Here is a 13,836-nt window from a genome sequence, read left to right on the forward strand (position 1 = left end):
TTTCCGCTTATAAAAAGAGGGCAAGGTCCCAGGGGAATCCTCACCTAAATGTTCATATTCCATCAGGAACAGAAGCAGGGAATTCCTTGCTGGAGTGTGAAGCACAGGCTTGGTCAGGTGAGCTGCAGCTCATGCCATAGCAGTGGGAACATGGAGATGCTGTCTGGTGCTCAGGTCCTTGTGGTTAAAGCCCAGTCAGCTGCTGGGTGTTACAGGCACTCCCTCACTACTCCCTTGCCCTGGTGGGATGGGAAAAATGGTAGAAATGACAGGATGATATCCCCATCCTTCCCTCCACACCCACCCATGCCCAGCCCGTCCATTCAACATCTCTGCAGGGTTCCTGCTTTCCTGCAGAAACAGAGTTTGTGCTGGCACGCAGTTTGTGTCATTGCCCAGGGTTCCCAGCCAATGCCTCCTCTCATTTCTTGATCAGCCCCACCCCGAGATGTCTCACCCTCACCCACTGCTCCCTCTGCACAAACCTTTGGGCAGCTCCAAGAGGCAGCTTGCTGACAGGCCAGGGGCTCTCCCGCCATGGTTCCCTGCTGTTTCTTTGTGGCCATGCTGGCCCCTCTGGGTAAGTGAACTCAACCCAGCCCTGAGCACCTCCACTCATCCCGCTGCTGCTCTCCCATCTGTGGAGCCACTCCTGGCACTGCTGCATCCTGCAGAGCTTTCTGCATGGAGGATCAGCAGGGAATGTGGGGGCAATGGGAACGCCTGAATCTTCTGCAATGGCCATCTATTTGTCATTCTTTGTGCAGCCCATAGATGGTTCCTGGATGTGGACACAACCAGCCCCGGAATGCACCTTGCCTATTGAGGAGAGATTGGAAATTCACCTACTGATCTGAAGAGCTGTCCCATGCATGGAACTGCTCCCTTGGCTGCCCAATCCCTTCTCACTCTTTTCCTACTATATCACAGTGCCTAGTTGAAATTTTCCCATTTTTTCCTCTTCCTCATTGCGCCTACTTTTCCTTTCCAGTTTTAGCCCTGGAACAGTCTCCAGACATGGTGATCAAAGAAGGCCAGTCCGTGAATCTGGAATGCTCCCAGAAGAAATCTTCCAACAGATATATGTACTGGTACCTGCTGCCTGCAGAGAAGAATTCCAGTCTGACCCAGTTGGTTTATGCATATGAAGGTGCCAATGCAGTGGTAGAGAAGGGTTTTGAGAGCCATTTCAAGAGCAGCAAGATAAAAGGAGACAGTATCACCCTCTCAATTGAACATGCCTTTCTCAATGACTCTGGCACATACTACTGTGCTGAGAGTGAACACAGTGGTGAGACTGCTGAGGGAGCTGAGCACAAACCTGTCCCTGCACAAACAGGACCTGCTTTCCACTTGTGGCTGCTGCACGAGGCAGGGTGATCACTTCTCATTTGCTGCTCTGCTTCCTGGCCTTGCCTTCCTCCTCTTCTCAGATGCTGACAGTTCATTTCTCCATCATTGTCTCCTTGCCACTCCAGGCCTCCCTTAACATGTAAGTCTTTTTTGCACTACAGTTGCTTCTGTCAGCCCTTCTTCTTCTCTCTGTCTCCCTTCCCTTCCCTTGCTTCTTTCTGTCTTCAATCTGCACTCCATTGTCTTCCTCTTACTTAACTCCTGTCAACCCTGCTCACACTTCTCACTGTGAAATGGAAGGAGTGTTTGTGTGGGAAGTTCTTGGTGCACCTGTGCATGAAGGCAAGGCCTGGCAGGTGTGGCAGTAGCCAGCACCGTGTGGCAGCTGCCCACATGCTCCTCTGTTGCAGTGCCTTGTCTGTGGTTGTTCTGTGGCCAAGGAGTAGGAACAGCAGAGCACAAGCCTGTGCTTGCTCTGGTAAAGTGTTCAGTGGATCCCTACGTCCTTCATGTAGAGTGGTGTCTGGGGCAGGATCCACCTGCCATCCAGCACTTTATCCACCTAATACCATTCAGCTTTTCAAAAAACATCCTAAAGATACTAGATATATTCACAAGCTGTGCAGCTAATAGAGATTTCCAAGTGGTTACAGTGTTCTGTTCATCTGTGGTTCTGGCGATGGAGTAGAGAGTCTCCTCATGAACTTCACTGATAACACCAAATTAGGAGGAATTGCTGATAGCCCACAGTGCTGTGCAGTTCTTCAGATGGGCCTTGACAGGTGTGAGGAATGCGCAAAGAGGAGCTTCCTGAAATTCAGCAAAGGCAAGTGCAGGATTTTACGTGAGTAGAAAAATAACCTCACTTACCAGCACAGGCTGGGGGCTGACCTGCTGGTGAGCAGCAGTTCAGAGAAGGACCTGAGGGTCCTGGTGGACAAGAAGTTCCCCATGAGCCAGCAATGTGTCCCGGTGGCCAAGAAGCCAGAGGTGTCCTGGGATGCATCAGGAAGGGCATTGCCAGCAGGGCAAGGGAGGTGGATCCAGGTTCTTCGCTGTGAGGCCAAGCACAAGGACAAGAGGCCAAGGGCAGACAATGCTGCACAGGATGTTCCACCTGAATCTAAGGTCAGAGCTTTACACTGTGATAGACTGTTCCCCTGGAACAGATTGCCCAAAGAAATTGTGGAGTCTATTGGGAGATATCCCAGAACCATCTGGATACAATTGTGTGCCACGTGCTCTGGGATGACTCTGCTTGAGCAGGGACGTTGGAGCAGTGACCCCCTGAGGTCCCTACTTAGAGGGTTTGTCCTGGTTTAGAGCAAATTTGGGAGAGAATCCCTAAAGGGGCTCCGGTAGGAAAGCAAATTCAATCGGGCCCTCTCCCCAACCAGTCTGGTAGAAAATACCTCCTTGGAGAAAAGTGGAAAAAACCTGTTTATTATACAATAAAACCTAAACAATATTACACAATAAAACCCCTTGCAGCTCCAAAAGAGATGACAAACTGAGAAAGTCCCCTCCCCGGGTTGCAGCTCAGCTCATTCAGTCTCTGATCAGTCCCTCAGGCGCTGAAAATGCCGCTGCCCAGGCCTGGCCTGGTGGGCCCCAGGTGTGAGCTGCCGGTGCCCTGCTGGTGTTCAGGCCAGAGCAGGTTTGAACAGGCCAGTAGAAAGGGAAAAACCCACAGGCCAGGGAACGTCTTTGCCTCATCTAGCTAAACTAACTAAAGACAAAAAAGAGCTCTGTCCCACAGACAACACAGTCCAGAGCAGGAATGTGGAGGAGGGACAGCAGCGTCTAGAAAATAAAAACTGTGCACTTCTCCTCTCCCCCCTTCACTCTCTGCAACAAGTCTTATAGGGGCAAAACTTATTATTCAGCAAAACAGAATGAAAAGATTCGGGATAAAAGCATCATATAGTCAACGCAGGACACTGGCCCATCCCATTATTCTGTCCTGCATAACACACACCCGTGCACACCACAGGCCTGTTCAGGGCACTCCAGGGGCTTCCACACCTGCACATTCCCATGCTAATGTCCAAACTTCCCAGAGCCTAAACACAGGGCCCCACACAGCAGCCAAGCCTGTTCAACATCACTGACTCCTCAAATCCTGTGTCTTCTGCAAGGCTCCCCATGCACTGCCCTGCCCTCTGCTCACCCCAGGGAACTGGAGACCCTTGGCATGGACACATCAGGCACAGCCTCCTCTCTGCTGGAGTGCTGCTGCTGCTGCTGCTGCTGCTCCTGTTGCATGTGGCAGAATGTGGGCTACCTACAACACAGCCCAATCTCTTTAGATTTTTCTACACCTTTTTTGAGGAATCTGGGGTCTTCCCTGAATCTTCTCTAGGCAGCCTGGGGAAATGAATGCAATGGGACACACTCAGAGCTGCAGCAGAGGATTTGGGAGGAGCTGCAGCCATTGCTGCTCTCCTCTGCTGACAGGACACAGGGGAACATCTTCACTACAAAGCCCTTCCGAGCCCTGGGCACTGGCATCACTCCATGTCCTCTATGGGCCAGCCTCACCCTGCTGTGCACACAGCCCAGCATGGATGGGCAGAGGCGCTGCCAGAGCTCTGTGCCCAAACTCAGGGCACACAAACTATGAGTGCCTCTTCCTACCTACAGGGATTTCCCACTGCCTTGGGCATGGGAACAAGGCTGTGGGGACACAGAGAGCAGAGGACATGGTTTTCTCCAGCTTTGTCCATTTGTGTCCTGCTGCTCTTTTGCAGACTGCTGCAATAAAGAGACAAGGATTATATCTGTTCTTCTCTGGCACAGAGAAGGTCAGGGTGTATCAGCACATCCTGTGGGGCACACCCTTCTCCTCAGAAATCTCTCTGAGATGAATTGTGTCTCCAAAAGGATAAGTCCAGAGCAGAGGCAAAGGCAGCCTGTTCTCTCCTTGAGATCCCTCTCTGCAGTTAGAGAAGAACAGCTACAGAACTCTTCTCTGCCAGGCTCCAAGAGACACCAGTTCTGCAGGTCGGCAGCTTCTCCCATACCTGGACAACACGTCAGGCCTGACTGGGAGAAGCAGAGATTCCCCATTGCAGCTTGCAGGACTGGCAATCTGTGAGTGTGAGGGAGGCTAGGGAGGAGACAAACAGCGGGACACAGACACACAAACATGCATTCCTGAGATCTCCTTGTCTTCCCATCAATTTCTGCCACTTTGTGCATTCCTGCGCACACACTCAGGCTGCCCCACAGCCCCATCCTGCTCCGTGGTAGCTCTGAACTCTGGCACCTACTGAAGTCCCCCCTACTCTTGCCCAGCCACGCTCGCACACAGCAGGAAGCCAGAGGAGCAGAGCACAAGCAGCTCCTGACTGCCTGCAGGTGTCATTGCCCACCGTTGCTGGGCAGCCAAGAGCCTTGGTGACATTTCAGACTGCCGCTGCCTCCCCTGCCCACCCACAGAGAGACGCATCTCTTGCTCTGCACCTCTCCTCTTTGCACACCTCAGCGTCTGTGCTGGCACCAGGGGCAGGTGCCTGGAAGGAGGGGGCCTTTCTCCATGGATTTCCACCGGTTCCTTGTGGCCATGCTGCTGCCTGTGGGTAAGTGGGCATTCCCTTGGTCCTGATCAGCTGCACTGGAGCTGCTGCTGCATCCTCAGCTCTGCTCCCAGTTGCTGGCACTGCCCCTTCCCAAGGATTCCAGGGCAGGGCTGGGCAATGAACCAGGTGAGCTTTTCCACCAGCTATTTCATCAGGAAACTCTGTGAGATTCAATGTGGTTTTTTTCCTGCCCGATTTTAATACTTCACTTGAGTGTACCAAAGTCATTATTTCTCGAAACAGTTTTACTGTTGCATTTGAAGTTGGTTTGTTTGTGGCTTTTGGAACCTATGTGTTCTTTTTAGTGAAGCTGGGCACTGGCCCATATCTTTCTGATATTCTGGTGCCATTCCATCCCATGGCATACTTCAAGGATGTGCATTTTTATCCTCTTCAATGCATTTCACTCCCCACCTTTCATCTCCTGTCTCTCCAGGCTGGGCCCTTCAGCAATCACCAGATACAGTTGTCCGGGTGGGAGACACCATCACTCTGGAATGTTCTGGACAGGGCAACATAGTCAAGACCATGTACTGGTACAAGTTACCCATGGAGAAGGATGCCAGAATGCAGCTGGCTGTGTATTCAGTGGAAGGTGGCAAAGCAGATATTGAGAAGGAATTCCAAAATCGCTTCCAGAGTAGCGGGACTAGGAACAACCATTTAGCTGTGCAGATACAGCATGCCCTACTCAATGACACAGGCACATATTTCTGTGCTGAAAAAGATCCACAGTGAGTCAAAGGCTGGTGCAGCACAGCACAAACCTTTCCAGGCAAGCAGGGATCTGCCACCAGCACACACTGAGCCCTGTGTCTGAGAGAGCCCTGTTTTCTTACTTGGCCTCCAGCTCATCAGGAAAAAAATGGTTTGGATCTCTGGCTGTCCATCCATCTCTCCATCTTTCTGTCTGTTGCGTGGTCTCTCACTGTTCTTTTATTTTTTCCCATCTCTGAATCACCTTCTCACTCTCAATTCTTATTATACTCACTGTCTCCACTCTTTACTCTGCCATTCAAAAAATGCTTCTCACTTTCTCCTTTTCTTGTCTTTCTCTGTATCCCCCTGACTTTTCCACGCTGTTCTCTCATACCTAGTTTCTTCCTAATTTTATTCCCTTCCTCCTCCATCTCACCTTCCTTACAATCAGTTACATCAATTCAAGGCCAGGGAAGCAGGATGTGGAATAGTTCACATAGCACTTTCCCTCTCCACCACCTGGAAAGACAAGGCTCACTGTGCCTCAGCTCCCCACAGGTGTTCACCTTCCTCTCCTGCCGCTCTCACTGCAGCGCCCATGAGAGCCCTCACAGCTCTGAGTGCTTGGGCTGCTGTCGTGTCTTTCAGGCTCCTGCCTCCCTCTCACAGGTGGCATTTGCTGTGCTCACAGGGCTGATAGAGAAGAAGAGCTGTCACACAGCTGGCTGGGACATGGGGTGGGCCAGGCAGGGACTGAACCAGCCATGACTGGGGAAGACAGGAAGAGTGCATGAGAAAATTCCAGGCACCTCTGGGTGGCCTTTATGCCTCATTCCTCCATCTCCCAAGGACTTCAGAGGCAGGAAAGGAGCAGCCATCATTCCTCTGCGTTGCACGCACTCGCACTCACCTGCAAGCCCAGCAGAGTTCTGTCCTTCCAACCCCAGCCCTCCCTCCACACCCACCCATGCCGAGCCTGTCCATTCCACCTGCTGCATCTCTGCAGGGTTCCTGCTTTCCTGCAGAAACAGAGTTTGTGCTGACACACAGTTTGTGTCATTGCCCAGGATTCCCAGCAGCCAATGCCTCCTGTCATTTCTTGGCCAGCCCCACCCCGAGATGTCTCACCCTCACTCACTGCTCCCTCTGCACAAACCTTTGGGCATCTCCAAGAGGCAGCTTGCTGACAGGCCAGGGGCTCTCCCGCCATGGTTCCCTGCTGTTTCTTTGTGGCCATGCTGGCCCCTCTGGGTAAGTGAACTCAACCCAGCCCTGAGCACCTCCACTCATCCCGCTGCTGCCCTCCCACCTGTGGAGCCACTGCTGGCACTGCTGCATCCTGCAGAGCTTTCTGCATGGAGGATGAGCAGGGAATGTGGGGGCAATGGGAATGCCTGAATCTTCTGCAATGGCCATCTATTTGTCATTCTTTGTGCAGCCCGTAGATGGTTCCTGGTTTTGGACTCAACCAGCCCAGGAATGCACCTTGCCTATTGAGGAGAGATTGGAAATTCACCTGCTGATCTGAAGAGTTGTCCCATGCCTTGAACTGCTCCCTTGGCTGCCCAATCCCTTCTCACCCTTTCCCTACCAACTCACTGTGCCAAGTTCCAATTATTCCTATTTTTTCCTCTTCCTCATTGCTCCTACTTTTCCTTTCCAGTGTTAGCCCTGGAACAGTCTCCAGACATGGTGATCAAAGAAGGCCAATCCGTGAATCTGGAATGCTCCCAGAAGAAATCCTCTAACACAGCTATGTACTGGTTCATGCTGCCTTCAGAGAAGAATTCCAGTCTGACCCAGCTGGTTTATGCAGTTGAAGGTGCCAATGCAGTGGTGGAGAAGGGTTTTGAGAGCCATTTCAAGAGCAGCAAGATAAAAGGAGACAGTATCACCCTCTCAATAGAACATGCCTTTCTCAATGACTCTGGCACATACTACTGTGCTGAGAGTGATCACAGTGGTGAGACTGCTGAGGGAGCTGAGCACAAACCTGTCCCTGCACAAACAGGACCTGCTTTCCACTTGTGGCAGCTGCACGAGGCAGGGTGATCACTGCTCACTCCTTAGCTGCTCTGCTTCCTTGCCTTGCCTTCCTTCTCTTCTCAGATGCTGACAGTTTATTTGTCCATCCTTGTCTCCTTGCCACTCCAGGCCTCCCTCTGCATTTACCTCTTTTTTGCACTACACTTGCTTCTGTCAGCCCTTCCCTTCCCTTCCCTTCCCTTCCCTTCCCTTCCCTTCCCTTCCCTTCCCTTCCCTTCCCTTCCCTTCCCTTCCCTTCCCTTCCCTTCCCTTCCCTTCCCTTCCCTTCCCTTCCCTTCCCTTCCCTTCCCTTCCCTTCCCTTCCCTTCCCTTCCCTTCCCTTCCCTTCCCTTCCCTTCCCTTCCCTTCCCTTCCCTTCCCTTCCCTTCCCTTCCCTTCCCTTCCCTTCCCTTCCCTTCCCTTCCCTTCCCTTCCCTTCCCTTCCCTTCCCTTCCCTTCCCTTCCCTTCCCTTCCCTTCCCTTCCCTTCCCTTCCCTTCCCTTCCCTTCCTTCTTCTTTCTGTCTTCAATCTGCACTCCATTGTCTTCCTCTTAATTAACTCCTGTCAACCCTGCTCATAATTCTCAGTGTCAAACGGAAGGAGTGTTTGTGTGGGAAGTTCTTGGTGCCCCTGTGCATGAAGGCAAGGCCTGGCAGGTGTGGCAGTAGCCAGCACCGTGTGGCAGCTGCCCACATGCTCCTCTGTTGCAGCGCCTTGTCTGTGGTTGTTCTGTGGCCAAGGAATAGGAACAGCAGAGCACGAGCCTGTGCTTGCTCTGGTAAAGTGTTCAGTGGATCCCTAATTCCTCCATGCAGAGTGGTGTCTGGGGCAGGATCCACCTGCCTTCCAGCCCTTCATCCACATAATACATTTTATCTTCGGCAAATGTAGGATAAAAATTACAGGTTACATTAGCAAGCTGAGCAGATAAGAGAAATTTCCCACAGTTTACAATGTTCTATAGACCAGTGACTCAGATGAAGGGTAGAGAGTGTCCTTATCAAGTTCCCTGATAAGACCAAGTTAGGAGGAGTTTCTGATACCTGAGAAGGCTGTACAGCCCTTCAGATGGGCCTTGACAGCTTGGAGGGATGGACAGAGAGGAACATTCTCAAATTCAGCAAAGACAAATACAGGCTTCGTCCCTTGGGGATGAATTGCTCCATGCAGCAGCATAGGGAAGCACTGACCATCAGCTCTTCAGAGAATTTCCTGGGGTCCTGGTGGACAAGTATCTCCCCACGAGCCAGCAATGTGTCCTGATGTCCAACAAGCCAGTGGTGTTCTGGATGCATTAGGAAGAGCATTGCTGCCAGGGCAAGGGAAGTGAGGCTGCACTCTGCCCTGGTGAGGCACATCTGCAGTGAGGTGTCCTGCTCTGGCCTCTTTGGTGCATAAGAGACATGGATCTCCTGGAAAATGACAGGAGATGAAAGGTGATTAGTAGAGTGGAGCATCTCTTTAGGGAACAAAGGCTGAGGGAGCTGGGCCTCTTCTGCCTTGAGAAGAAAACACCAAGTGGCCACCTCATCAATGTCAACAAGGATCTGAAGGCAGGGTTCCTACAGGTAGATCCAGATTCTTCACTGTGATGCCAAGTACGAGGACAAGAGGCAGAAAATGCTGCACTGGAAGTTCCACCTTAATCTGTGACCAGAGCTTAGCTCCGGTGCAGACTGTGCAAAGGAGCAGGTGGCCTAAAGAGGTTGTGGTGCCTCTGTCTGCAGATATTCCAGAACCATGTAGAGATAGTCATGCCCCATGTGCTCTGGGATGACTCTGCTTGAGCAGGGAGGTTGGAGCAGTGACCCCCTGAGGTCCCTTCTTGTCTGGGCCATCCCATGATTCTGCCCTGCATAACACAAACCCGAGCCCAGCACAGGCCTGCTCAGGGCACTCCGTATGTTAAACAGGGCCAGGAGGGAGACCAGCTCCTTTAAAAAGGCCTTTATTAAAGACAGCTCTGGGTGGGGAACCCGAGGGGTCGCGCACACCGCCACTGCTCCCACTGGACGACGCTGAGGAGGAGGAGTGCAGCTTTGTCTTTCGGCAGAGCTGGGGCTTCCATCCTCAGGAGAGTCATTAGGAAGGCAATATTGGCTCGTAGACCAGGGGTATCCTCTAAGCTGGGTACTATCAAAATTATGGTGACAGGACGGAATCTGGCTCTGGTCAAGAGTGGGTGATTTAGTGTGGTTCCGGTGGGTTAAAGTCAAAGTTTATGTGCTGGTTTGTTGTTTTGAGAGGATTCATAGAGTTCCCACAGCCTCTCCTTTGAATTCAGTCCGGGTGCAAGGCCTCCTGGGAGGAGGGGAGCAGGGAAGTGGGTCCTGATGGGAATGGCTAATAATCCCGGGTGAGATGGAAAGGGGTACAAACACAGAGTATGACGGGGAGAGATACAAATACAGGGTAAAATAGTAAAATCTAACAGCAGCAAATAAAAGCAAGTCTTAGAATTCTAACATTCAATGTTTAACAAGAGACTAAGATGCCGTACAAATAGAGAGTATGATGAGGAGAGATACAAATACAGAGTAAAACAGTAATATTTAACAACAGTAACTAAAGGAAAGTCTTAGAACCCTAATATTCAATGTTTAACAACAGACCAACATTTCAAATTAAGACCTTATCAACTTCATTAACATCAACTACCAATTACTACTCTGAAAAATAACTGTCATCTCCAGGATTTCATTATTCACAATAAAGGTGGTTCCCACCCTGCAGATTACCACGGTAACGTCCAATTTCCAAGAGCCTAAACACAGGGCCCCACACAGCAGCCAAGCCTGTTCAACATCACTGACTCCTCAAATCCTGTGTCTTCTGCAAGGCTCCCCATGCACTGCCCTGCCCTCTGCTCACCCCAGGGAACTGGAGACCCTTGGCATGGACACATCAGGCACAGCCTCCTCTCTGCTGGAGCGCTGCTGCTGCTCCTGCTGCTGCAGGTGGCAGGATGTGGGGTTCCTACAAAGCAGCCCAATCTCTTTGCTTCTTTCTACAACTTCTGTAGAGGAATCTGGGGTCTTCCCTGAATCTTCTCTAGGCAGCCTGGGGAAATGAATGCAATGGGACACACTCAGAGCTGCAGCAGAGGATTTGGGAGGAGCTGCAGCCATTGCTGCTCTCCTCTGCTGACAGGACACAGGGGAACATCTTCACTGCAAAGCCCTTCCGAGCCCTGGGCACTGGCATCACTCCATGTCCTTTACGGGCCAGCCTCACCCTGCTGTGCACACAGCCCAGCACGGATGGGCAGAGGCGCTGCCAGAGCTCTGTGCCCAAACTCAGGGCACACAAACTACGAGTGTCCCTTCCTGCCTACAGGGATTTCCCACTGCCTTGGGCATGGGAACAAGGCTGTGGGGACACAGAGAGCAGAGGACATGGTTTTCTCCAGCTTTGCCCATTTGTGTCCTGCTGCTCTTTTGCAGACTGCTGCCATAAAGAGACAAGGATTATATCTGTTCTCTGGCACAGAGATGGTCAGGGTGTATCAGCAAATCCTGTGGGGCACACACTTCTCCTCAGAAATCTCTCTGAGATGAAGTGTGTCTCCAAAAGGATAATCCCAGTGCAGAAGAAAAGGCAGCCTGTTCTCTCCTTGAGATCCCCCTAGGGAGTTAGAGAAGAACAGCTACAGAACTCTTCTCTGCCAGGCTCCAAGAGACACCAGTTCTGCAGGTCAGCAGCTCCTCCCGTACCTAGACAACACGTCAGGCCTGACTGGGAGAAGCAGAGATTCCCCAATGCAGCTTGCAGGGCTGGGAATCTGTGAGTGTGAGGGAGGCTAGGGAGGAGACAAACAGCGGGACACAGACACACAAACATGCATTCCTGAGATCTCCTTGTCTTCCCATCAATTTCTGCCACTGTGCGCATTCCTGCGCACACACTCAGGCTGCCCCACAGCCCCATCCTGCTCCGTGGTAGCTCTGAACTCTGGCACCTGCTGAAGTCCCCCCTACCCTTGCCCAGCCACGCTCGCACACAGCAGGAAGCCAGAGGAGCAGAGCACAAGCAGCTCATGACTGCCTGCAGGTGTCATTGCCCACCGTTGCTGGGCAGCCAAGAGCCTTGGTGACATTTCAGACTGCCGCTGCCTCCCCTGCCCACCCACAGAGAGACGCAGCTCTTGCTCTGCACCTCTCCTCTTTGCACACCTCTGCGTCTGTGCTGGCACCAGGGGCAGGTGCCTGGAAGGAGGGCGCCTTTCTCCATGGATTTCCACCGGTTCCTTGTGGCCATGCTGCTCCCTGTGGGTAAGTGGGCATTTCCTTGGTCCTGATCAGCTGCACTGGAGCTGCTGCTGCACCCTCAGCTCTGCTCCCAGTTGCTGGCACTGCCCCTTCCCAAGGATTCCAGGGCAGGGTTGGGCAACGAACCAGGTGAATATTTTCACCGCATAAGGATTCAGGAAACCCTGCAAAGCTACAATTTAGATTTTCCTGCCCCATTTTATTATTTCTCTTCCGAGTACCCAAGACATTACTTCTCAAAAGAGATTCACTGTTGGATTAAAAGGGCATTGTTTTGGGGTCTTTCCATACTATGTATATTTTTTTAGAGAGGCATTACATTTGCCCATTGATTTCTGACATCCTGGTGCGATTCCTTCCCATGGCATACTTCAAGGATGTGTATTTTTATCCTCTTCAATGTATTTCACTCCCCACCTTTCATCTCCTGTCTCTCCAGGCTGGGCCCTTCAGCAGTCACCAGATTCAGTTGTCCGACTGGGAGACACCGTCACTCTGCAATGTTCTGCATCAGCAAACAATACATACACATGTACTGGTACAAGTTACCCATGGAGAAGGATGCCAGAATGCAGCTGGCTGTGTATTCAGTGGAAGGTGGCAAAGCAGATATTGAGAAGGAATTCCAAAATCGCTTCCAGAGTAGCGGGACTAGGAACAACCATTTAGCTGTGCAGATACAGCATGCCCTACTCAATGACACAGGCACATATTTCTGTGCTGAAAAAGATCCACAGTGAGTCAAAGGCTGGTGCAGCACAGCACAAACCTTTCCAGGCAAGCAGGGATCTGCCACCAGCACACACTGAGCCCTGTGTCTGAGAGAGCCCTGTTTTCTTACTTGGCCTCCAGCTCATCAGGAAAAAAATGGTTTGGATCTCTGGCTGTCCATCCATCTCTCCATCTTTCTGTCTGTTGCGTGGTCTCTCACTGTTCTTTTATTTTTTCCCATCTCTGAATCACCTTCTCACTCTCAATTCTTATTATACTCACTGTCTCCACTCTTTACTCTGCCATTCAAAAAATGCTTCTCACTTTCTCCTTTTCTTGTCTTTCTCTGTATCCCCCTGACTTTTCCACGCTGTTCTCTCATACCTAGTTTCTTCCTAATTTTATTCCCTTCCTCCTCCATCTCACCTTCCTTACAATCAGTTACATCAATTCAAGGCCAGGGAAGCAGGATGTGGAATAGTTCACATAGCACTTTCCCTCTCCACCACCTGGAAAGACAAGGCTCACTGTGCCTCAGCTCCCCACAGGTGTTCACCTTCCTGTCCTGCCGCTCTCACTGCAGCGCCCATGAGAGCCCTCACAGCTCTGAGTGCTCGGGCTGCTGTCGTGTCTTTCAGGCTCCTGCCTCCCTCTCACAGGTGGCATTTGCTGTGCTCACAGGGCTGATAGAGAAGAAGAGCTGTCACACAGCTGGCTGGGACATGGGGTGGGCCAGGCAGGGACTGAACCAGCCATGACTGGGGAAGACAGGAAGAGTGCATGAGAAAATTCCAGGCACCTCTGGGTGGCCTTTATGCCTCATTCCTCCATCTCCCAAGGACTTCAGAGGCAGGAAAGGAGCAGCCATCATTCCTCTGCGTTGCACGCACTCGCACTCACCTGCAAGCCCAGCAGAGTTCTGTCCTTCCAACCCCAGCCCTCCCTCCACACCCACCCATGCCGAGCCTGTCCATTCCACCTGCTGCATCTCTGCAGGGTTCCTGCTTTCCTGCAGAAACAGAGTTTGTGCTGACACACAGTTTGTGTCATTGCCCAGGATTCCCAGCAGCCAATGCCTCCTGTCATTTCTTGGCCAGCCCCACCCCGAGATGTCTCACCCTCACTCACTGCTCCCTCTGCACAAACCTTTGGGCATCTCCAAGAGGCAGCTTGCTGACAGGCCAGGGGCTCTCCCGCC

The 13,836-nt window shown here is 51.8% G+C and overlaps 1 gene segment (V, D, J or C); it reads left to right on the top strand.

The window, feature by feature from the left end:
- The first annotated feature begins 4,891 nt into the window (after positions 1 to 4,891).
- Positions 4,892 to 5,672, top strand: LOC131096899 (T cell receptor beta variable 30-like). The segment is given in 2 exon segments: positions 4,892 to 4,934; positions 5,371 to 5,672. Coding segments are annotated over 2 exon segments (345 nt in total).
- The last annotated feature ends 8,164 nt before the right edge of the window (positions 5,673 to 13,836 follow it).

The sequence above is a fragment of the Melospiza georgiana genome, chromosome 2 (genome assembly GCF_028018845.1).
Source record: "Melospiza georgiana isolate bMelGeo1 chromosome 2, bMelGeo1.pri, whole genome shotgun sequence".
In the NCBI taxonomy this organism is placed as follows: Eukaryota; Metazoa; Chordata; class Aves; order Passeriformes; family Passerellidae; genus Melospiza; species Melospiza georgiana.